Source organism: Misgurnus anguillicaudatus, chromosome 15 (genome assembly GCF_027580225.2).
Source record: "Misgurnus anguillicaudatus chromosome 15, ASM2758022v2, whole genome shotgun sequence".
Lineage (NCBI taxonomy): Eukaryota > Metazoa > Chordata > Actinopteri > Cypriniformes > Cobitidae > Misgurnus > Misgurnus anguillicaudatus.
This window is the reverse complement of record NC_073351.2, coordinates 35,994,360-36,019,798: the sequence shown is the minus strand read 5'-3', so window position 1 is coordinate 36,019,798 and position 25,439 is coordinate 35,994,360. Positions and strand designations below refer to the sequence as shown.

The following is a 25,439-nucleotide window of genomic DNA, read 5'->3' as shown; positions in this document are numbered from 1 at the left end:
TACCCCATTATAAGAACAGTATAGTTACATTTATAATATGTTTATAATTATTTATAAGTGATGCATTTGCATTGTAAAAATGCAGCCTGCATTGCTATAATGTCTTTTTATTATAGTTAAATAATATACTACTATATACTACTTACTTAATCATGCAGATTCACTTCTACAGTATTTCAAATAACTGATTTGATTTATATTGTTATAACCATGTAGTAAGTTACTTATTATTAGTTATAATACAGTTATTAACCTCTATAAATGCATTATTTGAAAAATAACTAAATCTGCACGATTAATTAAGTCATAACTATAATATAATGACATTTAAGCAATTCAGGCTGCATTTTTATAAATACCCCTATGGAAGTATACGACTATACTTACTATCCATGTATACGAGTATACAACTTTTTTAAAGTGTATTATGAGCATGCACATTGAAATGCAAATGCATCACTTATAAGTAATAATAAACATATTATAAATGTAACTGTACTGTTCTTATAATGGGATATACAGTAGCTGTTGTTGTGTCTTTATAAATATATTTATAGAATAGCAACAACTGCCAATAAATAATTATAAAGGGGGTTATGATTAATTATGAGCATGGGCTTCATAGAAAGTGTTACCGAATTGACTTTTCATGGTTGAAAACAGCTTTCTGGACCTACATGCGGGAAATCATGACAAAATAATGCGATATTTGTCAGCTCTGTCAAGGGTTGCATGCTAAAGATGCTATCATAGTTTGAAATGCAAATGTAATCAGAGCTCTGAGAAAATTACTTTGTTACCCGTTTCTCCCCTACATGTATGAAATTAAGAGTGGATATATGTACTTTGTTGATATGGTTATGTTACAAAGGTATGAAAATAATATTTTTTGGCATACATAACATTGTAACTGAATAGATGTTATCATTGGAACGTTGCTCCTTAATTTATTAATGCATAATGCATGTCTAATTTTATTTTGCCCAAAACATTTTTTGAATTGAAACTATGTTTGGATGACTCCTGGTAAAACCATCAAACACCCTGTTGAATACACCTAGAGTATACAACTATAAGTTAATGTAATTCAAACCATTTACTCTTAAAAAGACTTTGTGAACTGTTTGAGTTCAAATTGACACCTTTGACTTTGGATTGCAGACTTCAAATCTGAGCTCTTCACTTCTACTGTCTGGAAAAACTGATGTAATATTAAATATTTTAGTTACATGTGTTAATAAAGCTGGGCTTGATCTGTCGTTAATGTGTTGTAACACCACAGTATTTTTGTGCTAATGACAGACAGAAGGTGTACAGTATCTACTGTAGGTGTTGGCGTCTCCTAAACTTTATCTTAAATCCAAAGAGCACATTAAAATGGGACAGAGGTGAGATGGAGACGGTAAAGTCGTTCAGGGATTCTGGTGAGTTTTCTCAAACCTCGTTGGACATGCGATGGTGGTGAATGGTGCGAGGAAATAAAGGTGTTTGCCAATTGGCCGTATCGCAGACTGTAGACCAACAGGCTGCCGACCCAATCTGCCTGGTTGCTTAGCAACTCCCGGTGTACCCGGGGCTCCTTAATGACTCCTGTTGCCGCGGTGACTATGAGGATTTTAACGGGCCGGAGCTCAGGAGCTTTACAACCAATCACACAAGTTTGTAGCCTAGAGAGTGAACAAATCAGAAAGAAGAAAAGGTGTCATGGGTCTCGAGGGTCCAACACTGCCCAAACACTGGCACATATATCAAAACCAAACACCTCATAACTCTTCACTCTGATCTTCCTCTTTACAAACCTAACTTTCTTATTAAAAATACTAATAGGATATTTGACTTGAGATCGATGTTTTATTTGAATGTTTTTTTTTTATCTTTGTAAATCTGGGCTGGACAGTATATCGGGTTTTGGTAATATATTCACTGTATAGTGGAAATTACAGTATTAATGGATATTACTGACAACTAGCTGCCAGTAACTTACTGTAGATTTTACATTGATGTTATTTACTGGCAACAGTTTGTTCAAAGTTAAATGAACATGAAACATTTTTAGTCTTTATCTTCTACAGTAAGTTACTGGCAACCAGCTGCATAATTACAGTAAATTTTTTACAGTGTTTGTATTTTTTCCCATAGCATCTCTACAGTATATTACTATGGTCGGATATGAGCCTCCATCTTTACCTTAAAAGCTCTGGCAAAAAATACTGAGGTCAAATGTAAGATTTCAAATCAGCTCGCAATGTTGTTCAGCTGTATATTTTTTAACAGGGAGGAAAAGCCTGAAAATGTTTTTCTGCATTGTAGAAAATACAGCCGTATTAATCGTATTGTGCTATTTAGAAAAAAATACTATAATATGAATTTAGGTGAGTATCACCCAGCCGAATTCAGTGACTACAAAAAAACTACACTGTAAAAAAATTCAGAAGAAATTGCAGCTGGGTTGCCGGTAACTTACCGTAGATTTAAATGTATGTTTTTTACTGGCAACATTTTGTTCAAAGTTAACCCTTGTGTGGTGTTCATATATTTGTTACTTAGACGAGATTTGTGGGTCTAGTGGACCCAGAGCATTATTAGTATCTTGAACCAATGCAGTCATACAAATTCATGTAATATTGTTGACAGATGTTTACTTTAGCCTTATTGCAAGTAACATAGACAGAATTTATGGTTAATATTTGTCATTTACCACTGGTAGAGGACTTTTAATGAACTAAAGTGCCATTCGTTTTTGTGATAATATGAAAGAAAAGAAGAAAATTGTATTCTGATCCAGATATTGAGGGAAAATCATGTTAATCTTAAATAAGTTTAAATGAAACAAAGTTGTTCATCACTGTTGATGTTTAATTCTTTTAACTTTTTGAAATTGTGCACATTTGTGTCAAGTCTACACAGCACAGGCCCCAACTGAACACATGCTGTATCATAAGACATCATCCATACTGAACACATAACCTGTTCATGCCAGCCAACACAACACATAAGAAGCAATTTTTTACTGTGTAGTTGTGTTGCTTATGCATTTCTTGCATTTTATACACATATATTGTGTACATCTGATGTGAACACATTGCAGTAAAATGTGTTGCTCTTGGCCACAACTTAGAATGATGAAAATACATGGATAATATTTTACTTTCTCTATTATTCACTCTCTCACACACTCATGCTCACACACATCTTTGTGGGACATTTGGTCCCCACAACGTAATACCAGGTACACACACACACACCATAGGTTTTGTGGTAAACCTATGGTTTTACAAATGGCAATCAATATACCAAATAACCATGATTACTACTCTTTTACTACAATAAAACTATGGATTTTTTCGTAAGGGAGATAATGGTAAAATGCAGAATGGTTCCTGTTAGACAGAAGTTAAAGTGTTTTGGACAGTGGGTACAGACAAATGTTCATGCATGATATATAACATGTTGTATCCTTGCGGCATTACAGCAAAAGCAAAATGACAAAACTCTGACATGCATCCATCACATATGTATAGACATATATAAAAAAACACACTCATGCACTCACAGGAGTCCCCGGTAGGAGAAAAACAAAGTGAAGTTACATAGAACATTCATTTTTTACACTTTTATTAACCCCGGGTCCAGTGGACCCGAACACCACATCTGTAATATAAATGTGTAGGGGGGGTGTACAGTGTACAGTCATTATAAAGTTGTTTATTTTTATGTTCTTTATAGAAAATGAGCCAAGGCCAATGAATCTGAGGTTAAAACAACAATTAATTGCATAATTTTTCTTTCAGTAAACATTGAAAACGGGTCCCACAGACCCGAACACCACACAAGGGTTAAATGAATATTAAACATTTACAAGTCTTTATCTTTACAGAGTAAAACTAAAAAAACAGCATCAAGCAAAACATTCTGGGAAACAAAATCTGAAGCAAAAAACAGGAAAAAGTTTGATGATGATTTCTGGTTCCCAGAATGCTTTGCATGAGGCTGTTATTGTATAGTTCCATTCTGTAAAGAGAAAGACCTGTCAATATTCAAAATTCATTTAACTCTGAACAAACTCTTGACAGTAAATAACATAAATTTAAATCTACGGTAATTTACCGGCAACCCAGCTGCAATAACATCGTAATTTATACGGGATTTTTTTACAGTGTACATTTGTTACTACAATCTGTTATGACAGATTGGAAATACTGTTGTGTCTCTGTGTGTGTATTTTTTAGATAAAAAACTCTGCCAAACTTTAATAATTTGAGAGATCAATGAATCAGTTAAACTATATCATGGAATATCTATAAAGATATAATGCACTATAAAACAACAGGTGTTGACCATAGTGCTGTATATATCCAATACAAAATAAATAAATACATAAACCCCACACGAAGACATAAAATAATAAGAAAATATAAAAAGACTCATTTGTAATTGGTCTTATAGCTAACAGTACATTATACCATAGTTTGGGACCGACTATGGCAAAAGCTTGGTCTCCCTTTGTTTTTAACCTTGACTGTTTCATAATAATCATCAGTAAACTGTCATTGTCATTATCCTTGTGTAACTTTAATAATATTCAATAATCATTTGATGATTGCATTTCTTTTGATGTTTACATGTTTAAAATATTTCATTTGTCAAAGAGTTGTTTACATGTATCAGATTTCTCTAGAGATCCCACACTTTATGTGTGTGTGTCTGTCTGTGTGAGCCTTCCAGTTGTGTTTGTTTTGTAACACACACACACACATACACACACTTTTGTAACATATTCCCTCTTTCTCTGTTTTACAGATGAATCGGCCCATCCAGGTGAAACCTGCCGACAGTGAAGGACGAGGAGGTAATTAACCTTTTTATTTTCCTCAGATACAGACACACAGACTGTGTGTGTGTGTGTGTGTGTGTGTGTGTGTGTGTGTGTGTTATAGTGGTTGTTAATTTAGGTCACTTGCCTCCATTGATTCTCCATCTGTTTGTTGTGCTCAGGCCGTTGTGATTCACTATGATTTGACTGAGATCAGAGACGCTGTAGGTGCCCATCAAACCTGACATTTACCGTAGTAAATCCTTAATACTCTGTTCCAGCTGCAGGCTACCGGTCTCTCTCAGATTTTTTACATCTGTATGAGTCTGCTTGTAGTTCTTCTGTTAGATCTTTAGTCAATTAAACCCCTTTCACACAGCACTTTGGTCCTGAAAATGTCTGTGTGAACACGGAAAGGAATTTGTGTGAACAAGAGGAAGAAACGATGCTGAAACAATGTGAGGACGTGTGTGTCATTGCAACAAGAAGTTATGGTTTAGCTCTTTGACACAGCAATTTAAAAGCAGATCAACATTCTCGACAAGAGATGTCTGTAAACTGGACAGAAGCTGAGATCATTCACCAGCATGACAGAACAGCACATTGCACGTTGCTTATGATCTTATCATAAACTAAAATGCATGCACGTGGTATCTCCAGTGAGAAATCACAGATAATTAGCAAACTTTAGACGCTGTGAAAAACCTAACAAGTGCAGGCCTTTAAATATGTGACGCGTCTTTACGGGATCTTTACGGTATGTGTGAATGCATGCGGGTGATTCTCACGAAACCATTGAAACACCACGGCACTAATGATTTTAGCTTTAAAATGTGTAATATAGTAACATTAAAAAGCATCAGAATTAACACAATACTGTGTTCTACGTTGCACAATGTGTGATTTCAACATAAGAATTTATAATTGTACATTTTATCTCATTTTCTGCTGAAATTCTCATTACCACAATGTGTCCGGCTGTGTTTGAACATGCGTTATGTTGTAATTTAATTAAAATTAACATAAAAATATTAAGAAAAAAAATAAATGGATGTTTTGCTAGACTACTTTAGATGACAGAAAAAATATTTACTGAATATTCATGTGTAATAATAATGAAGAAAAATTAGGAAAATGATGTGTCCATGCCTGATGTTCTCATCCTCCGTAACACTTTTTGAGAACAGTTTAAGCACACATACAGAATTTTAATAAAGTTTGATTTTGAGTGACCAAGCACATGGACCAGTTACTTCAAGATGGCTACCAGGTAAGATCAGTTTTTTACAGTTAATTTGAAATATTGTCTTGTCAGAATGCTTACACGACATTTTGATTATCATTACCGCAACAGATGCTTATTAAATGATAATTTAATTAATAGAAACATAATACTTTGATTTTAAATGCATGTGCAGAATCTCCAAATTATGTTCTTTCAGGTTTGTCATGTCATTTTGAAAATATGTCAGTGTTGATGTTTTATGACTGTTGCGGTAATGAGATTTTTTCGGACTAATTTTTTAAATTATGTTACAAAAAGTGTTAAATGATAAGTAAAAGTTTTTAAATTAATGTTCCCATTTACTCCAGACTTTGTTTTTCAATGTCTGGTGGGAAAAAAGTAAATTTAAGCAATTTTTACATTTTCATGCTTGACATTTTTAAAACCAAGTTTTCGTGAGAATCACCCATGCACAGATTCTGGAAAATCATTGGCAGTGTGAATAAAACATAAACCAAACGATCCCAGACAAATCCCGAATGCATTTTTAGTGTATTTTCCGTATCTCTGTGTTAAAAGGGCTTAATTATCATGAAGTTTCAGCTACAGATTAGACCCATGAGAAAAAGCTTTGATAAAACCTCACCCCATGTCAACACATACCAATATGCTGTTGAACATTAATATTTGAAAGATATTTTAAGGGCATTATTCACTGATAACTTCCTACAGTCATGCTGGATATCTGTGATGTGAATATGAAGAGTTTCGTAGCAAAACAAGATTTTTTTGATTTGTGCATTTTTTGGTTGTGCATTCCAATTAATATCAATTCAACTGCAGTTGGTTTGTTTTGATTTAAACCTTCATAACTTAAAAAATAGTAAAAAAAAGTAGCACCATAAAACAAAATAATAACATGATAACATAATAATAAACATGTTTTGACAAAAATGTTAAAAACTGAGTTTTGCAACGAAACTCTTCATATACTGTATAGCCTACAATCTCTGTTTAATGAAGAAAATCCTGCTGTTTTCAGTAAATGAGCTGTTTGTGTCTAAGTGTGCATATGTACTGTACATGATATTACAGCAAGTTTTGTGTTAGTATCTGTGGTTCTTCATGCTGAGTGTTTTTAGTTGACACAATCATGACACTGTTTTATATAACATATTTATCATGATGATGCTATAATGACATCATTTATAAAGACGTTTACTGATGACAAACCAGTGGAGACAATGAGCTCTGTGTGTACTGTACGCACAGTTATCTGTCACACTGTTAAGTGTCTCTGCACACATTAAGAGCCATTAGTGAATTACATTGTGACCCCCGGCCTCTGAGAGACGCCACCTTCTGTGACAAATACATAAACCCACAGCAAACCCAGCGTCTCATTCACTCGAATGAATCATGACTGATTTATTTCTGACAGACGAAAGATACCCGAATAAAACACAGAGTCTGTGAATCTGAGTTCATGAGGAAATGAGTCTGAAGTAGCGCACACACAGATATGAATAGATACGACTGCATACACTACACTTAATGTCTGGCTTTATGTCGTCGGCTGGATGTTCAGTCAGGTTTTATCAGTCCAGCAGGAAGAAAAGTGTTTATGAAGTATCAGACTCCAGTGAGCACTTCAAAGAAAAACACCAGACGGTGGATTTATACAAGTTTGACAGACTAGCAGCATCACATCCTTTAAACACATTCAGTCAGAGTTTTGTTTGAAACATTTGAAGTAAACTAGTTCAACTGTCTATTCCTATAGTTTTATATTTGAAATATTCCTTTCAGATGGACAAGAATTTTTAAACATTTTGCACTATTTTGTTATATGTTTAAAGGGATAGTTCACCCCTAAAGTTGTTTCAAACCTGTGTAAATGTCTTTGTTCTGCTGAACACAAATGACAGCCTGGTCTCACTGTTAATACGTAACTTTTACAAACACAAAATTCACTTTTTTGTAAGTTTAAATAGATGCTGAAGCATACAATATAGACGTATTTGCAACATTGAATCGGAGCATTATTGTGTTTTTACAGCTACAAAACATAAAACATTTTAGATTGCTGTATAATTTTCCCTTTAACAATTTTATCGATAATGTTACCAAACTAACCCTACCCCAAACCTTACCTTAAATCAAACCCTTTATATCCAAAATTTAAAATACGTAATGTATTCTTTTTTTAAAGCATTTACAGTACAGTTTAGTAAAATCATGTACTGTTAGAAATAAAAAGCATAACAGACAGACAAATGTAATGACAATCATTTATTTATTGTGAAATTTTCAACGCAAAAGTAGTTAAAATGAGGATGTGCTGCAGCCACGGTCCTCTTTGGAGTTTATGAAGTATAGAGAAATATTAAAAGTACATTGCAAATCTGTGATGTAGCACGCATGAGCCAATGAGCATTTGATATCACTGCCGTATAGCAATGCGTCGTAAAGCTTCTTGAGGCGCAATATTTAAATTAAAATGTATAATGAACGCAAAATTTGACATTTACGGTCGCTGATGAAAACAGATCAAAATCGCTGGATAAAGAGCTGAATATGGATCTGTTCCTTGCAATTATATGAATTTTTAAGATGTGGATTATAGCAAATTAATAAAATGAACATCTTTTGTGAATTTATAAGTAAATAAATAAATAAATAAGTCGAAAAAAATACGATTGAAAACATGTCATTAAAATGAGCAAGAAACGCCAATGCTCGTGATTTATATTTATGAAAAGGAATACTGTACGTATAAATCTTAACGTTTGTAAAGCTGTAAATCCATAAATAATTAACATATTATTCCTGTCAACACATTGATGTCATACGTTTCCGTGTGTATGAAAACGTAAATGAATGTACGTGTGGTACAATCAAACTTTACATAAAAATTCACATATTCTTATGAGATCATGTTGCAAATGAAGATGTTTTGAATAACGTTTGTAAGAAAGCAGATTGTGAGTAAAATGTATTTAATGTCAGGTCTCATGTAAAGACTGCTGTGGGCTTGAATCTTTTTGTCCTGTGAGCAGATATGTTTGGACATGTTGTGGATACCGAGTGACACTATGAACACAGCTGAGATTAAATTTGTCTGACATGATTTTAAGAATATGGGTCAGAAGATATACCTGTAGTGCACTATTAACCCATGTGATGGATGAGACTGAATGATGTGTTTATTGTTTGTACATGCTGTCAGCTGTTATCTGAGTGGTGAGATTTTATGACATTTTATAAAATATATCAATTTATCATAAATTCTGTGAAATAGGCTTTGTGCCCAGCTGCACTGCTTCCTGGGCTTCGGCCGGCTCCTTGTTTCCTGTCTGCCATTGTTGGACGGACTGGTTGGTCCGGGTGTGCCTGACCTCAGTAGTCACAACAAAAATATTTAGACATACCTGGATTAATCAGTTTGTCCAATAATGGCAGACAGGAAACAAGGAGCTGGCTGAAGTTCAGAAAGTAGTGCAGCTGGGCATAAAGCCTATTAAACATTAGAAAAATAAGGCTACTTACCAACAGCACTACATTGTATCATTTTGTTTTAGTTTTATAAATTGTCTTTGATGGGCCCACGAAGCGATGCATTGTACACAAGAGGGTCCGCACGCTGAAAACCACTGTGTTATCTCACCTCACTGCAGCAGACGTGTGTAAGATAGCTGTGATTTCTGATTCAGCCTGAGCCTTGAATCAGTTTCTATTATCTACTATACCGTAGGGCTGTTCAATGCTTCATTCTCATTGGTTAATAAAGTTTCTATGGGTGTGCATTATTTTTCATTCAACGCACATATATGAAGTAGTTCCAGCCTGGTCTGTCGACCGCATAACAGTTCCATATTGCTAAGTTTACATTTACTTAAAGCAAATAAAGCATAAATGTGTGTGGTAGCTTACGAAACACGTTGACAAGAATGAATAAAGCAAATAAAAAGAGAAGAAAACGAATACAGTAAATAAACATTTGATTGCCTCCTTGTTCAGTTTTGTTATTGCTTCATTCCTGATAATGCAAAACTAGAACAAATTAATACAGTACATAGCCTATATACTAAAAAAAAACATAATATACAGTAGAGATATTTAAAGGCCATCTTGTTCACATTGTTCCCATTACTGCAAACACTTTACATCAAAAGCAAGTTAAAAGCATTGGGTTCTTCGCTCTAGATTACTCACGGGATTTAAGTTCGTGTCATGGGAGTTTTTTCCCTGAGTTGAATAAGTTCAACTTGCGCAAAGACGAATTTGAGCTGAATAGTACATATTTTCGCGGCAATCGTGCCGCCATATTTGCATCTATACGTGTCTTGACTTTGTATATGATCTACTTGTGCAAATTGTTGAATTTAATAGGGCGCTTGGTTTGTACGTAATGTATAGTGTAATGTATAAAATGTATAGTGTTTATTTTTATCACACTATTCCAGCATCTATGGCTATCATCTCTACATCATAAAGTAAATCATAGATTTGTTACTTCACTTTTAAAATGAAATGAATGCAGATGTTACATGTTGTGTTGCTATTTAATCATCTGTTGAAGAAATCTTTCATTTTAGTTGGGATTTTATTGGTTTAAAGAGATATCTTGTATTCATTGAAGGATTATGTTTTAGTAGAGTAAAATGACAGATGACAGATACAGTATCAGTCATTGCGTGTGGTTGATCTGCACTGTAAAAAAAATCTGTAGAAATTACAGTATTACTGGGTATTATTGGCAACTAGCTGCCAGTAACTTACTGTGAATTTTACATTTGTGTTATTTACTGGCAACAGTTTGTTCAAAGTTAAATGAACATGAAACATTTTCAGTCTTTATCTTCTACAGTAAGTTACTGGCAACCAGCTGCATAATTACAGCTAATTTTTTACAGTGTGTGGTCTCTTGATGTTTTTGGGCGTTTCTCCTGTTCAGGTTTAAAGGTTATTTTGTTCTTAACTTTACTGATTTTGTTGACTTTTTGTTGATTTTGATAACTGCTTCTGTTATTCAATCTTCTGTACATTCATGTTTATTGATTTAGCAGACGCTTTTATCCAGAGTGACTTACAAATAAGAACACATTTCAATTTTTGTCTGATGTGAATGAGAGTTTAAATTATTATTTCTGTATGCCAAGTTTATTTCACATCAGAGCAGAATGAAACAAGATACAGGTGTATGTATATACTGTATATATATATATATATATATATATATATATATATATATATATATATATATATATATATATATATATATATATATATATATATATATATATATATATATATATATATATATACCTCAACATGATCACGGTAATATTAATCTTGCCGTGCTCATTTCCTTTGTTTTTGCTCTGAACTTCTATAGTCATTTGTTGGGTTTTCATCACACTGATTTTGTGTGCAGTATCACTTAAAGGTTCTCTAAGCGAATTCACGCGTTTTAGAGCATACAACATTTTTTGTTACATACAGCAAACATCTCCTCACTATCTGCTTGCTGCCTGTCCGCTGATCAAACTGTAAAAAAAAACGCCATCTCTGTAGACAGCCCCGGCTCCACAAACTTTAATAAAAACAAAGTGGCCAAACCTACCACCAGAAACCATAACAAAGTATTCCAGCCAAAAACAACAAGAAGGATTTGGGGGTGGAGGTCGGGCGCGTTCATGAAAGCACGGAAGGGAGGGGAGGGGGAGGAGTTAGCTACGATCCGTCTGTTTGAAAACAGTTCAAACATCAACATCACACGGATTCGCTTAGAGCGCCTTTAAGAAATAAGTGATGGAAACGCAAAATTTTGAATAAAAATCCCTTAATTCGCAAAAAAGTTTTTTACGCTTCCTTGAGGTGGTTTTTGACTTATGTGATAAAGAATAAATGTGAATAATGAGGGAAGGAAATGCATTTGCCTATTCAATTCTGATCTAGCGAACATTAAACCCACGTGACGCATCATCTTGCTGTATCAGCTGTCATTGTCTTTATCATATATGTGGCTTGATGTCGTTTTAATGCTTTTGCTGTTAGTCCCTGCAAAAACTCTGCATTTCTTCTTCTGTCCACAGCATTTAGTTTGACAACTACAAGCAGCACTGCTAGTAAATTTATAACTTGCCCAATCGTAACTTCATGCAGTCCTGTCTCCATTTTCTAAGCGTGCCTTGTTTTATTTACTATTGATTACTATAGGTTACCAAAACACCATCATTCCCTCAAACAACTTGATGAAAATGCACCTAATTCACATTTCTTTGTTTTCTCTCTCTCTCTCTCTCTCTCTCTCTCTCTCTCTCTCTCTCTCTCTCAGAAGACCGGAAGGTGTTTGTAGGGATGTTGGGTAAACAGCAGAGTGAAGATGACGTCCGGAGACTGTTCGATTCATTCGGTCACATAGAGGAGTGCACGGTGCTCCGGGGTCCTGATGGGGCCAGTAAGGGTTAGCACCTACACGACTATCAGTCCACTCATATCATCCACTGTCTCTTATAATCTCTGTAACACTGGTTTGCAATATTTGTGCTGTATACTCGATGCACAGTATGCAAATATTCTGTAACCCTGAGATGACTGACTACCTTTGCCAGAAATGTCATTTATGCAATCTATCCTACAATGCAGTGCAGTTATTTTTATTTTATTTTATTTAGTACAAACATTTTCACATAGAATCAAATCAAAGTATCATGTATCAAGATGTAAAGAGAGAAACACTGTCCCACATTTCAAACCAAACCATCATAAGCACTGCACATTTTTTTTTATGAATAAACAATTATTAAAGCATTCCTATTTGTGCAATTTCAAAAGTACGATACCATCTTAATAAATATGTATTCATTCAGCACTATCACATGCACACTATAAGATTCCTTGACTGACTTGAATGGTGTAGTGATATTGTAATGTTGTGTCAGGTGTGCCATCACAGTCTTTCACTATCTTCTCTCTTGACAGGTTGTGCTTTTGTGAAGTTCTCCAGTCATTCAGAGGCTCAAGCAGCTATTAACAGTCTCCATGGTGGACAGACCATGCCAGTAAGACTCACACATATCTTTTATTAGATGAGATTATAAAATGATGTCATTCTGCACTTGAGTTTGTCACATATGGACCCACATTAAAGATGCATTTGCTTAAAATTTAGATGATCCGTCCAAATCGTGTTAAACAAATAGTATCATGCCAATTACCTAATGAATATTCATTGTTCACACGTGCGTTTTGTGCATGTGTGTGTGTGCGTGAGAAAGTTTTAACTTGCTTGGTTAATGAATATTACAATATAACAAATCATAATGCAACCAGAAAGCTAAAACAGTCTGGCCTTTGTTTTCTTTATGCATAATATCATTTCTTTTTAATTTATCTGGGGTGACATGTGGCCTGGTTGTGTTTTTATTCAGGACAGATTGAGAAAGAATTGAAATGTCTTTGTGAAGGTCAGTGATTTCAAAGACTGAATGTGTTTGTGTCATATTTCCCAGTTCAATTCTGCAATTATATTTTCAGTTATTGTTTTTATTTCTTTTATATGCAAATGGCTACGGTTCACGAGGAATCCAATCCAGACAGTCTTCACTTCAAGTCAAACGCAGTCGTCTCATGAGATTAGATTTGTGAACCTATGATAAATGTCTCGGCCTGGGTCTGTCGGAGATGACAGCTCTGCTACAGCTTATCAGATTCATTTCAGACAGAGATAGCGGCGGTCGCTCTATTGTGAATATTGTGTTGGCTTCATGAGATTGTGCTTTACAGGGAGGAAAATGACAGAAACTTTTAATGGCATCTTTGAATGTTTATACAGTTGAGATTCTTGATTTTTCTGTTTGTTCTTGTTTTTTTTTGGGGGGGTGGGCACCTATTTCATTGCTTACAATCAAGGTTATTTTGTGTATTTGGTATAATACAATGTGTTTGCGTGGTTTTTGGTTAAAACACATTATTTTCCACATACCGTACATTACACAGTAGATTTAACTGCTTTCCTAAAAGCTCCGATTGTGTACAAAGCTCATCGATTTGAAAAGATTTACCTCTGACGTCAGCTGGAAATGTGACGCTCATTACCATGTTTGAAAGATTTGCTCACAATGCAATGCTAACAGGAGTTAACTTACAGGTTGTGAGTCAAAAGGGGCAGGAATTATGATAATGTCGGTCTTTACTCGGTCACCAATCAGGAAGTAAACTGTTGCATACAAAAGATGTGTTTGTTGTGGTCCAAGAAAAGAGATTTACGTTGGAGATGATAACACATGAATCGGATCATAGGTGCTTTTTAAGCTCACAGAAATATTCAGCTAAACTGTGACCCTGTCTGTGAAATCCAGACTAAACTCTCATAATATAATTATGAGCTAATGTACTTTAAAGTTAGATTTTAATCATTGATTTAACATTGATGTCAATCTTTGACATGATCTTACTCAGTCAATATTAAAGATGATATTTTCACAGAATGTGCTTTACATTATGTAGGATGATTTTATGAAAAGAAACAACTAAAAAAGGACTTTAGCTGGGTTTTCACAAACTGGGTACATTTTTCCACTTTTCCCAATGAATTTAGTAATGAAATTTAAAGTATTTACTGCCAGGGAAAAATATGAGACCACTTTAAGATTATTTTCCGTTTTTTTTTTTCAAATATACTATTTATGTGTTTAAGTAAAATTATAATTTTTGTTTTATTCTGTCAACTACCGACAATTTTTGCCAAGTTCCTAATAAAATAATGTTTTTTTATCCATTGCTGACAATTGAAATGGGGAAAACATGCTCCAAATAACAAAATAGATGCTGTGTTTTCTGATCTTGAATACTGCAGAGAAAACAAGTTCAAAGTCAATTCTCAATAACAAAATGCTAATGTGTTTATGTACTTCAAGGACATTTCAGAAATATACATTTTATTGAATAACCCAGATTTTTAATCACATCTTTCTTTTACATTTCTTTTACATCTTGTCAAGCTCTTTTACATTTGCTGCTGGGTGACTTTATGTCACTCTTGAGGTTTGCTTTTGATAAGATTCAATATATACTGGACTGAAATGATCACAATATATTTAGAAATGAATGTAAGATGTAGGAGCGAGGAAATGATAATACATAATGAGATGCACGCAGAAAGAAAGAGAGAGAGACTTTGAATCTCACAGTCTCTTTAAGGATTTAATTGGACATAAGTGCTTTAGTGAATTGACATACAGCAGTGTTGTATGTGCTGTAAAGTGTCTGTGGCAGTCAGCTGTGTATGTGCTGCTCTTCCAGATCAATGCTGATAACAGCCTGAGAGTTCACTTAAATCAATGAATGTCTACAGCACAACAGTGAGATGTAAACAGAAAGATTATTGCTATTATAAAATCCAAAGTGCTGCTAAAGTTTCCTTTAGACATTCTGTGCGTGCGTGCGTGTTTGTGCGTGCGTGTATATGAGATTCACTGTGTGTTTGTGTTTTTTAGGGAGCTTCTTCCAGTCTTGTTGTGAAGTTTGCAGACACAGATAAAGAACGAACTCTCCGTCGGATGCACCAGATGGCTGGTCAGCTCGGGATCTTCAGCCCCATGACCATACAGTTCGGAGGTTATGGAGCGTATACACATGCTGTGAGTCTCAAATACACACAAACACTGTGAGTCTCACACACACACACACACACACACACACACACACACACACACACACACACACACACACACACACACACACACACACACACACACACACATATCTTTATTGTCATGGTAAAGCGGTCTTTACATCGCCAAAGCAGAGACACATTAAATAAACTAAATAATCACAAAACCTTATAACCATCTCTCTAACTCTTTGTCTCACTTTATATGTCTCACTCTTTCTATTTGTCTCTCTGTCTCACTCTTTCTGTCTGTCCGTCTGTCTATGTCTGTCTCACTTTCCCTTGTCTCTCTGTCTTACTCTTCTATTGGCCTGTCTGTCTCACTCTTTCTATTGGCCTGTCTGTCACTCTCTGTCACACTCTTTCTATTGACCTGTCTCACTCTCACTTACCGTCACACTCTTTTTTTTATTGGCCTGTCTCACTCTTCATCACATTCTCTCTATTGGCCTGTCTGTCTCACTCTTTCTCACTCTTGCTATTGGCACTCTCGTTACACTCTCTCTATTGGCCTGTCTCACTCTCACTTACCGTCACACTCTTTCTATTGGCCTGTCTTCACTTTTCGTCACACTCTTTCTATTGGCCTGTCTGTCTCACTATTTCTCACTCTTGCTATTGGCACTCTCGTTACACTCTCTCTATTGGCCTGTCTCACTTTTCGTGACACTCTGTCTATTGGGCTGTCTGTCTCTCTGTTCGTCACACTCTCTCTATTGGCCTGTCTGTCTCACTCTTTCTCACTCTTGCTATTGGCACTCTCGTTACACTTTCTCTATTGGCCTGTCTCTCTCACTCTTCTGTTGGCCTGTTTGTCTCACTCTTCATCACTCTTTCTATTGGCACTATCTGTAACACTCTTCTATTGGCCTGTCTGTCACATTCTTTTATTGGCCTGCATGTCATACTCTTTTATTGGCCTGTCAGTCTCACTCTCCGTCACACTCTCTCTTTTGGCCTGTTTGTCAGTCTCACTCTTCATTATACTCTTTCTATTGGCCTGTCTCACTCTGTCACACTCTTTCTATTGGCCTGTCTGTCAGTCTCACTCTCCGTCACAGTCTTTTTGTTGGCCTGTATGTCACACTCTCTCTATTGGCCTGTCTCACTCTCGTCACACTCTTTCTATTGCACTCTCACTTACGTCACACTCTTTCAATTGGCCTGTCTCACTCTCACTTACCGTCACACTCTTTCTATTGGCCTGTCTGTCTCACTTTTCATCACTCTCTCTCTCTATTGGTCTGTCTGTCTCACTCTCTCTGGTCTCACTGTCTCACTCTCTCTGTCTGTCTCTCTCTCTTTAGCAGATCATGCAGCAGCAGGCCACTCTTATGGCAGCGTCGCAGAGCTCCTATCTGAACCCGATGGCAGCCATTGCGGCCGCTCAGATGCAGCAAATTGCAGCTTTCAACCTCAACGGTCTGGTGGCTGCGCCGCTGACTCCCTCTTCAGGTGACACACACACACACACACACACACACACACACACACACACACTCACACACAGAGCTTTAACTGTTGGATCACAGAAGTGAGTTGACACCCATGTCAGTGGACTTAATCGAAGCTGCTGTCTGTCATTCTGTCAGATTTCCGGCTTTGATAATCCGTGATGTCAACACACACACACACACATTCACGGTCTTTACCTGTCAGCTTTAGTCTACCAGGACTGAATTGCCCTTGGAGAAAAACTCAATGAGCAATCAGTGTTAAGAGACTGTAGACATGAGAAAACGCACATACTTCTGTTCCAGCCAGTATGACGGGCTGAATCAGCTTCAGTGTGTGAATCTGCACAGCCAAAAGAGCAGCAGATGTCTTTATGTATATCTGAAACAACGGTTTTGAAGGACATGTCTCAGTTTTGGCTGATATTGATGAAGGCTGTATTATTTATTCTGTAATGTGTTTTGTTCAGGCACCAGCACACCTCCAGGCTTCACCGCCACAGCTGTTCCCAGTTTAGCTGCACCCATTGGTGTAAATGGATTCAGCACTCTCCCACCCCAGACCAATGGACAGCCCACATCAGAACCAATCTACACCAATGGGATCCATCCGTACCCAGGTTTGCAATTGCAACCATATTTCAAAATTATGAAAAACGGGGAAGCTAAAATCAAAAGATTGTGACTGACAGTTGTAGTATTAATAAACTTCAACATGTGTCTACAGCACAGAGCCCGACGCTCACAGATCCTCTCCAGCAGGCGTATGCTGGTGTCCAACATTATGCAGGTGCTTCTCGTGTTATTACTGTCTGTTTGTCTGTCTTTGTGCGTGTGTACACATGTATGTACTTCTGTTTGTGATATAGTGTGTCAGTTGAATATAATGTGTCATGTGATAGTATTAACATAAATTATCTTTCGTTTCTCCACTCATTGTTACAGCAGCGTATCCCGCTGCATATGCACCCATTAGTCAAGCATTTCCCCAGCAAGCGACCATCATCCCTCAACAACAGCGAGAAGGTGAGAGAGACCACACCCACTTTAAATGAAAGTATAGAGAGAGACAGAGAGACGGAGAGAGACACTGATAGCCCCAGAGACACTGGAAAATAATTTTTGTTTATCCTAATTTCCCATAAGTTAACGGATGATTTAAAATGCTCATCAAACATCTTTTAACAAAGATGACAATGAGTCTTTTATAAGATTATAGGCTGAGCAGATGGTAGAAGAACAATGTAATGCTTTAAATTCACAAATTGCTTTTCTGGGTTTCTGTGTCACTTTATTTCTCCGTCTCTGTTCGTGTCTCCTGCAGGACCGGAGGGCTGTAACCTCTTTATTTACCACCTGCCGCAAGAGTTTGGCGACGCTGAGCTTATGCAGATGTTTCTGCCCTTTGGCAACGTCATTTCCGCCAAAGTCTTTGTGGACCGGGCCACCAATCAGAGCAAGTGTTTTGGTGAGTACCCATAATGCTCTTTAAACGCTCGAGCGAGCCGGACTGTCACCTGGGTGCCGAGCTTTAAGAAATCATCTTACGCCTCACTTTACACAATTAGTTCATCTCATGCCTTTATTTTCCGCGTATACACTAATCAAGATTAAAACTGAGAAAGTGGCGTCCTGCCTGAGTGAGCGTAACAGAGATTTGTGAGTGCGTCCCGTTGGGCTTTGCTCATAAGTGAGCAGTTATGAGATCCCTTTACACCAGAGGTTCATTCTCATCTCACTGATATCCATCATTCTTCTCCTCACGTCTCAAACGTTTCTCTCTACAGTGACTCACTGAACTGTAATGTGACTGCAGCTTGGCTACATTGTAGATGTTTTTGTAGCGATTTTATCTTTATAAAGATTAGCAGCACAACAACTAAACACATAAACACGAATCTTTGAAAATGGTGACGTCATGACCATGTGTTAATTCAGTCATTAGGCATTTGCAGGAATAAACAAAACAACAATGTCGGCCTGCAGGACTGTGTTTGTGCTACTTAAGATACTGAGTTTATTATCTTAGCAATAAATCTACCTCATCGCCTGACTAAACAAAACTGCTGGATGCTTTCACCGTCTTGATTGTTTGTATTTATATCTCTGTAGAGCAGTGTTTCCCAATCCTGGTCCTCAAGTACCCCCTCCCAGAAAGTTTAAGATGTCTGTAGAGGAAAGCATATGTGCGCAGGCGGTGTTTCTTTACAAAGTTACACTGCCATCTACAGGCCTGAAATAAATGATACAGTGGATTAAGTCATTTTCATGGATCTGTGTAGATCTTTTTGACAGCGTTGTCATGTGTGCTTTTTAGTTTTTCACTACATTGTTGTTGTGTAAACATAGCCTTAATCCCCACTGGGTGATCAGGTCTTATATCACTTTGAAGGGATTTATTTGTGATAGCAACCAGGTGGATGTACATTATAATGTTTATGACACAACTACTTGCCACATTAGTAAATATATTCACATAAGATATAATGTGTTTTTGTAAGAAACACAAAACTTTTGCGAGGACAAAGCAAATTCTAAATTGATGTGGGTTAGAGAGGCGGGACTCATTGCAGAGAATGAGATCTGTTAACCATTTGTGTACCACAATTTTTGTAGAACATGGTTGTGAAAGATTTGTAATCTTATTTAAATGCCTTCTGGATTATTAAATGTTAAATAAAATAAGTAATAAGTAAAAAAGCACAAGGAATAGATGGACATCAATGGTTATACAGTATATGAATACAGATTAATTGTTTGTATCATTTTCATGATAAAGGATAGGACCTAGTACTGATCCCTGCGGTACGCCGTATTTAACCGGGGAGTGATATGACTTTTTCTAATTTACATCACATCTCTCTCTAACAGTAGTTGCGCATTATGCGAGTTTTCTTTATTTTTATATCGTGTATATTATATTATAATGTCACGTGTTCTGCTGGCACTTAGCTCTTGCTGATGTGAAGTTAACTCTGTCTGTCCCTCATCATGACCAGGCTGTGGATGCTCAGGCTCGCGAATTTCGGGAATCCGTGGACCAATTACGGCTAGTAGGCCGACTCTTCTTCCTCGTTTTTTTTTTACACATAGCAGCATATAAGTGATCGTATTAGTGCCCCTGCTGTTGGCGGTTCATATTGCGTTATTAGACTTTTTTTGCCGTCGGCCGGGAGACGCGACGGCCCTCCGTTGAACGGCCATTCTGGACTTTTCCAGAACGCACAGATTGCCAATCCGTCCCTGGTTACGATGTTACGGCAGCAAAGTCCTTGATTATTACGCTGGAATAAGAGTATAGTTCCTAACCATATCGGCCTGAGAAATCTCAACTTTTAATTTTCCATCGGTCTTAGTACACAATGTAACTACAAAAGAGTCAAGTTTTAGAAAGGAAAAATACCAAAACTATTTGGTTATTTTTTAGCGCGATGCTAATGGTCTAATCAGATTCAATGGATTATGCTAAGCTATGCTAAAAGTGCTAGCGCCAGAACCGGAAATCAGCTGAATGGATTCCAAAATGGTAAAAATCAAATGTTTAACTCTAAGGGAGCTGGATAATGAGCATATTTTCAAAAAAGTGGAGTGTCCCTTTAAAGAGGCCGTGCATGCAAACTATTTATACACGCAGAATAATTGACTCCGGACATTTGAATTATTTGAAAATAATGCGGACCTTACAAAGTATAATATTATTTTACCTCTGTCTCTTTCTCTCTCAGGTTTTGTAAGCTTTGATAACCCGTCTAGTGCTCAGGCAGCGATTCAGGCTATGAATGGTTTTCAGATTGGCATGAAGAGACTGAAGGTTCAACTAAAGAGGCCGAAAGATGCCAATCGTCCATACTGATAATGAACTGACGGCTGTAGCGCCCCCTAAAGGTCAGAGGTCACACACCTTACACATTCATTGTGTACTATCTACACTTCTCTGGGTGTCAGCAGCAACTTTGCGTTTATAATTAAATGTGTTTATTAAATTAAACCGCAGACATACTGTAGGGAAATCCTGTTCAAGAAAAAATCACACCCAGATAACACTTCTGTCATCCTGTGCTCTCCTTCATCTCACTTTAATGTGTGTGTGTGTGTGTGTGTGTGTGTGTGTGTGTGTGCTTGTGAGTTTGTGTGTGCGTGCTTGTGTGTACGTGTGTTTGTGTGTGCATGCGTGTGCGCTAACGTGTGTGTTTGTGTCTGCTGGCGAGTGCGTGTGTTGTTGTGTGTGCGTATGTGTGTGTGCGTGTGTGTGTGTGTGTGTGTGTGCTTGTGAGTTTGTTTGTGGGTGCGTGCTTGTGTGTACATATATGTGTTTGTGTCTGCTTGTGTGTGTGTGTGTGTGTGTGTGTGTGTGCGTACGTGTGCGTGCACGTGTGCTTGTGTGTGGGTGTGTGGGTGTGTGGGTGTGTGTTTGTGTTTGCATGCTTGCGTGCTAATGTGTGTGTTTGTGTCTGCATGTGAGTGCGTGTATGTATGTGTGTGCGCATGTGTGCATGTGGATGTGTGTTTAGATAACACTTTAAAACATTCAGAAATATTCAGTCTCAATCTTTTTTCTCATTATTTCTTTGATCTTAAAAACACCCTAAAGTAAATAAGAGTGTAATATATTAATATGAAGCTAAAGAGAAACATGCCATGGATTCTTGTGTTGTTTTTTGTTGTTTTTTTTAATAGTAGATCAGGACGGCTGTGTTCTAATGTAAACCTCATGTCCATCATCAGGGGAAACTCTCTCTCTCTTTCCATTACTGTAAGTTCTTTCACTTCACCCAATGGATGGACGTCATGTGACAGATGTGACAGTGGCATGACGTGATCTTTCTCTATATATTTCTATTGTCTCCAGTGGTGAAGTGAAACTGCTCTCTTTTGATAGCTGGTATCTGATCTCCATCATTCAACTGCTGATTGGTTGATTCTCGATAGGTGGTGAACTTTGACCCTTTTGCTATCGTACTGTAAATTGTCGTACGTGTGCAGTGTGATGGATTGATGTTTCTTCATTTCTTTATTTCAGCTGTTTGTTAGCTGTGTATTGTGCTTCGGAAATAGCGTGCTGTCAAAGCTTTTAAATATAAAAGTTTGCAAACAGAAGTATTTTTGTAAAGGGTTAGTTTGATTATATTTACTCATCCTCAATGACGTACGTTGTTCTTCTGGGTTCTTATTTTTAGTTATAGTGAGAGTGGATGTTGACCATCTCTACAAGCTTCAAAAGGGCACCAAAGCGTCACTAAATATCTCCACACAACACATTTTGTAGATTTGGCATGTGTCGAATGCATACAAAGGGATAAATATAATATATTATTTGATCCTGCATCTAAGCTCTTTTAATAGTTTTAATGCAGCATTTAATACTGACAGCCATCAGAATCTGATCCCCTGCATATCATCACATGATAATCAACAGAGATTTGTCATTAAAATACACGGAAGAAATAGAAAACAAGTATGTAACAAATAAAAACAGTTTTTAATTTAATAACTAACTTGTGCTGTTACTAAACTAAAAGTAATTAATGCTGTTCTGCTGTAAGTCCATAAAGTTTTCCTCTTTTTTAAAACCTTGTTGCCCTCAGTATTAATAATAAGTTCATCTTAAGTTCTTTCTGCTGATGGCCAAGTTTTTAGTTGAAAATGTTTAAGATGGAGAAATGTAAGAAACACATACAAATCTCACAATTTCAGAAGCGTTGAACATGAACATTACATTTCTGCACTGTAACAAGATTTTCATGATTTCTTTAAAAAATTATCAAGACTCATTGAAAACAAATTTACATTCTCAATATTTTAATATAAAGCATGAGACCCAGGAAAACAATTCTAGATTTTTTTTATGAAGTTTTGTGGTGGTAACAAATACATTGCAAAGAATAAAAAGCATTTATTTTTCATTTTCATTTTATGAAATACACTGTAGTGGAAAACAGTATTTTTTACTTATACATTTCATTCTTAGCTTCTTTTTTTCATAAATGGCAATCATTTTAAAAAGACAAAATAAGTAGGTAAGCTAGATCACACCCCCTCACATGTGATGTCAATTTAAATTAAGTTTATTTAACTAATTGTGGGAGGAGCATGGTCATGTGATCCAACCAATCACTGCGAAGAGGGGTCTTTAAATAGCCATCGCTCCCCTCTGTCCTGTGACAGTTTCGCCCCATCCCTCATCCACCCCATCGCCTAACTCTCAGCTACACTGCAAAAAGTGACATTCTTGCTTAGTGTTTTTGTCTTGTTTTCGGTAGGAGTGTCTAGGACTTCTTGAATCGGGATGTTTTTTCTTGAGTAAAATGTTTAAAAATGTCATATTTAAGTAAATTTGTGCTTGAAACAAGCAAATAAATCTACAGAGCCCCTATAGGTGACATTGGAGTAAAGAAATCTAAAGTTTAGTTTCTTATTTTTTTTAAGTTTTGTTTTGCGTGCCCACGTGGAGCTGTCACGTGCGCACATGAAAATAGCGCGTGCGCACGCGACAGTATCACGTGCGCACGTGAAACTAAACGCGATAATTTCACATGCGCACACGATAGTTTTACGCGTGCACGCAAAACTAAACTTTATTTCATTTTTGCTCCATGTCCCCTTATAGTATCCCGTATAAATCTGACAATGGGATAAAAAAAAATCTTGAGATAAGCTTACTTTTTTCTTAAACATTTAATTCAAGAAAAAAATTCTCACCCTATTGGCAAATAATTTTGCTTGTTTTAAGCACAAATTCACTTAAATTGTATATTTTTTGTCTATAAACTAGACTTATTTTCTTAGGCATTTTGCTGATCAAGAAAATACATCTTGATTTAAGAATTTCTAGATATTTGTACTGAAAACAAGATAAAAATACTAAGTAAGAAAGTCATTTTTTTGCAGTATAGTTTCATCTATCCTAGTTAAAGACGGGGAGTACCTCCCTTCGGACAGCACACCAAATATGCTTTATATCATTCCTTATTGATTACATGTTAATGCAAACTTGTGAAAGACCCAAGTGTCCACTGTCAGGAACAACAGGATTGAACAGATTTACATGCATAACACGAGAGATATAAGAGAAAACGTAACATCCACTACAGTGCACAAAAATAATTGTCTGGGTCTTTCGGGAGGATTTCATTATTTCTTGTCATTTTTTAAGTGTTACCGTAATTTTGAATCTCAGTTAAAAATATGAGATCTGGACAGATTTGAGAATTTGCTTAACACTGCACCATGCAAACAAGATGTTATACTGAAATAGTGTAACATGTTTGTAGTAAAAGACAGATTTTATTATCATCATGTGTACATTAAGATCTGTTCCTGTAAAGACTCCTTCTCTGAATATCTTCAGACCTCCATGATGTCTCACATTTCTCTCTGTGTTTCTCTCTGTCAGGATGAAAATCTACAACATCTTATTTCCAGAAGTGCAGTATTAAAGACTTTAGCGCTGCTACATATCACAAGAGGCGAGCGCTCATCACTGAGGCCTGAAATGAAAGTGGAACACAAAGATTTTTTCGGCCAACTTTTTCCCCGTTTCTGCTTTGGCATTTGCAGGATAAATTTTGCAGATATCAACTTTTTTGCTGCTGTTTTAGACAAGATTTGAAGAAACCTTTATGAACGCATTATGCTGAGAGCATGCAGAAACAAACCCATATACACACTCGCACAGAGATTATTCCTTATAGCCTTTACACATGCACATATAAATACAAAACAGATCCGTATTTTGAAAATGTATTGATATCTTTATGCACACACGAACACACACCAGCCTGCTGCCGTTTTGGTTTTCGTGCCTCTACACTGCGTTGACTGGAGGAAAATCCAGGAATATTAAAATGCATCATTTCTTAGAGAATAGGGACCAAAGGACTACACGCTTTTTAAAAGAATATACATATATAAATATATATTTAAAAAGAAAAACATACATTGTAGCTGCGAGTATAAAGATTATTAACATTAAGAGTAGAAATGAGAATGTTTATATCATCTAAGAGAGAAATGAGACATTCGATATTGAATGTTCTCTTCATGTAGATTAGATTATAGCAGTAGACTTGCTCATTTTCCATGTTTTCTATTTGTTTTTTTAGTGAAAATAATACTTGAAGAAAATGTACAAAAACAGACGTTAAGCTGACGGTCAGTGCGCCTTCTTTCCTGAACACAACCGTCTGCTCATCGTGTGCTCTCACTTCTCATTCCAGCATTAGACAGACGTGAAAGTGAGTCTGAATCTGACAGGTGCGGGTTCACAGA

General features: G+C 36.4%; 1 protein-coding gene across 6 annotated transcripts in view; it reads left to right on the top strand.

Annotated features, from left to right (window-relative positions):
- The window catches only part of celf6 (CUGBP Elav-like family member 6), a 52,447-nt gene extending 27,698 nt beyond the window's left edge, over positions 1–24,749 (top strand). Inside the window, exons 3-13 of one of the 6 annotated variants that reach the window (XM_055174230.2) lie at positions 4,801–4,849; positions 12,382–12,501; positions 13,026–13,105; positions 15,542–15,685; positions 17,025–17,172; positions 17,642–17,791; positions 17,899–17,961; positions 18,117–18,197; positions 18,496–18,639; positions 20,897–21,056; positions 24,565–24,749. In XM_055174230.2, coding sequence (XP_055030205.2) covers positions 4,801–4,849; positions 12,382–12,501; positions 13,026–13,105; positions 15,542–15,685; positions 17,025–17,172; positions 17,642–17,791; positions 17,899–17,961; positions 18,117–18,197; positions 18,496–18,639; positions 20,897–21,024 — 1,107 coding nt within the window. In that variant the 3' untranslated portion in view covers positions 21,025–21,056; positions 24,565–24,749. Of the gene's footprint in view, positions 1–4,800; positions 4,850–12,378; positions 12,508–13,025; positions 13,106–15,541; positions 15,686–17,024; positions 17,173–17,641; positions 17,792–17,898; positions 17,962–18,116; positions 18,198–18,495; positions 18,640–20,896; positions 21,057–24,564 lie in introns of all 6 variants that reach the window. The other 5 variants (XM_055174228.2, XM_055174227.2, XM_055174229.2 and 2 more) reach the window with 5 other exon arrangements.
- Positions 24,750–25,439: the final 690 nt, after the last annotated feature.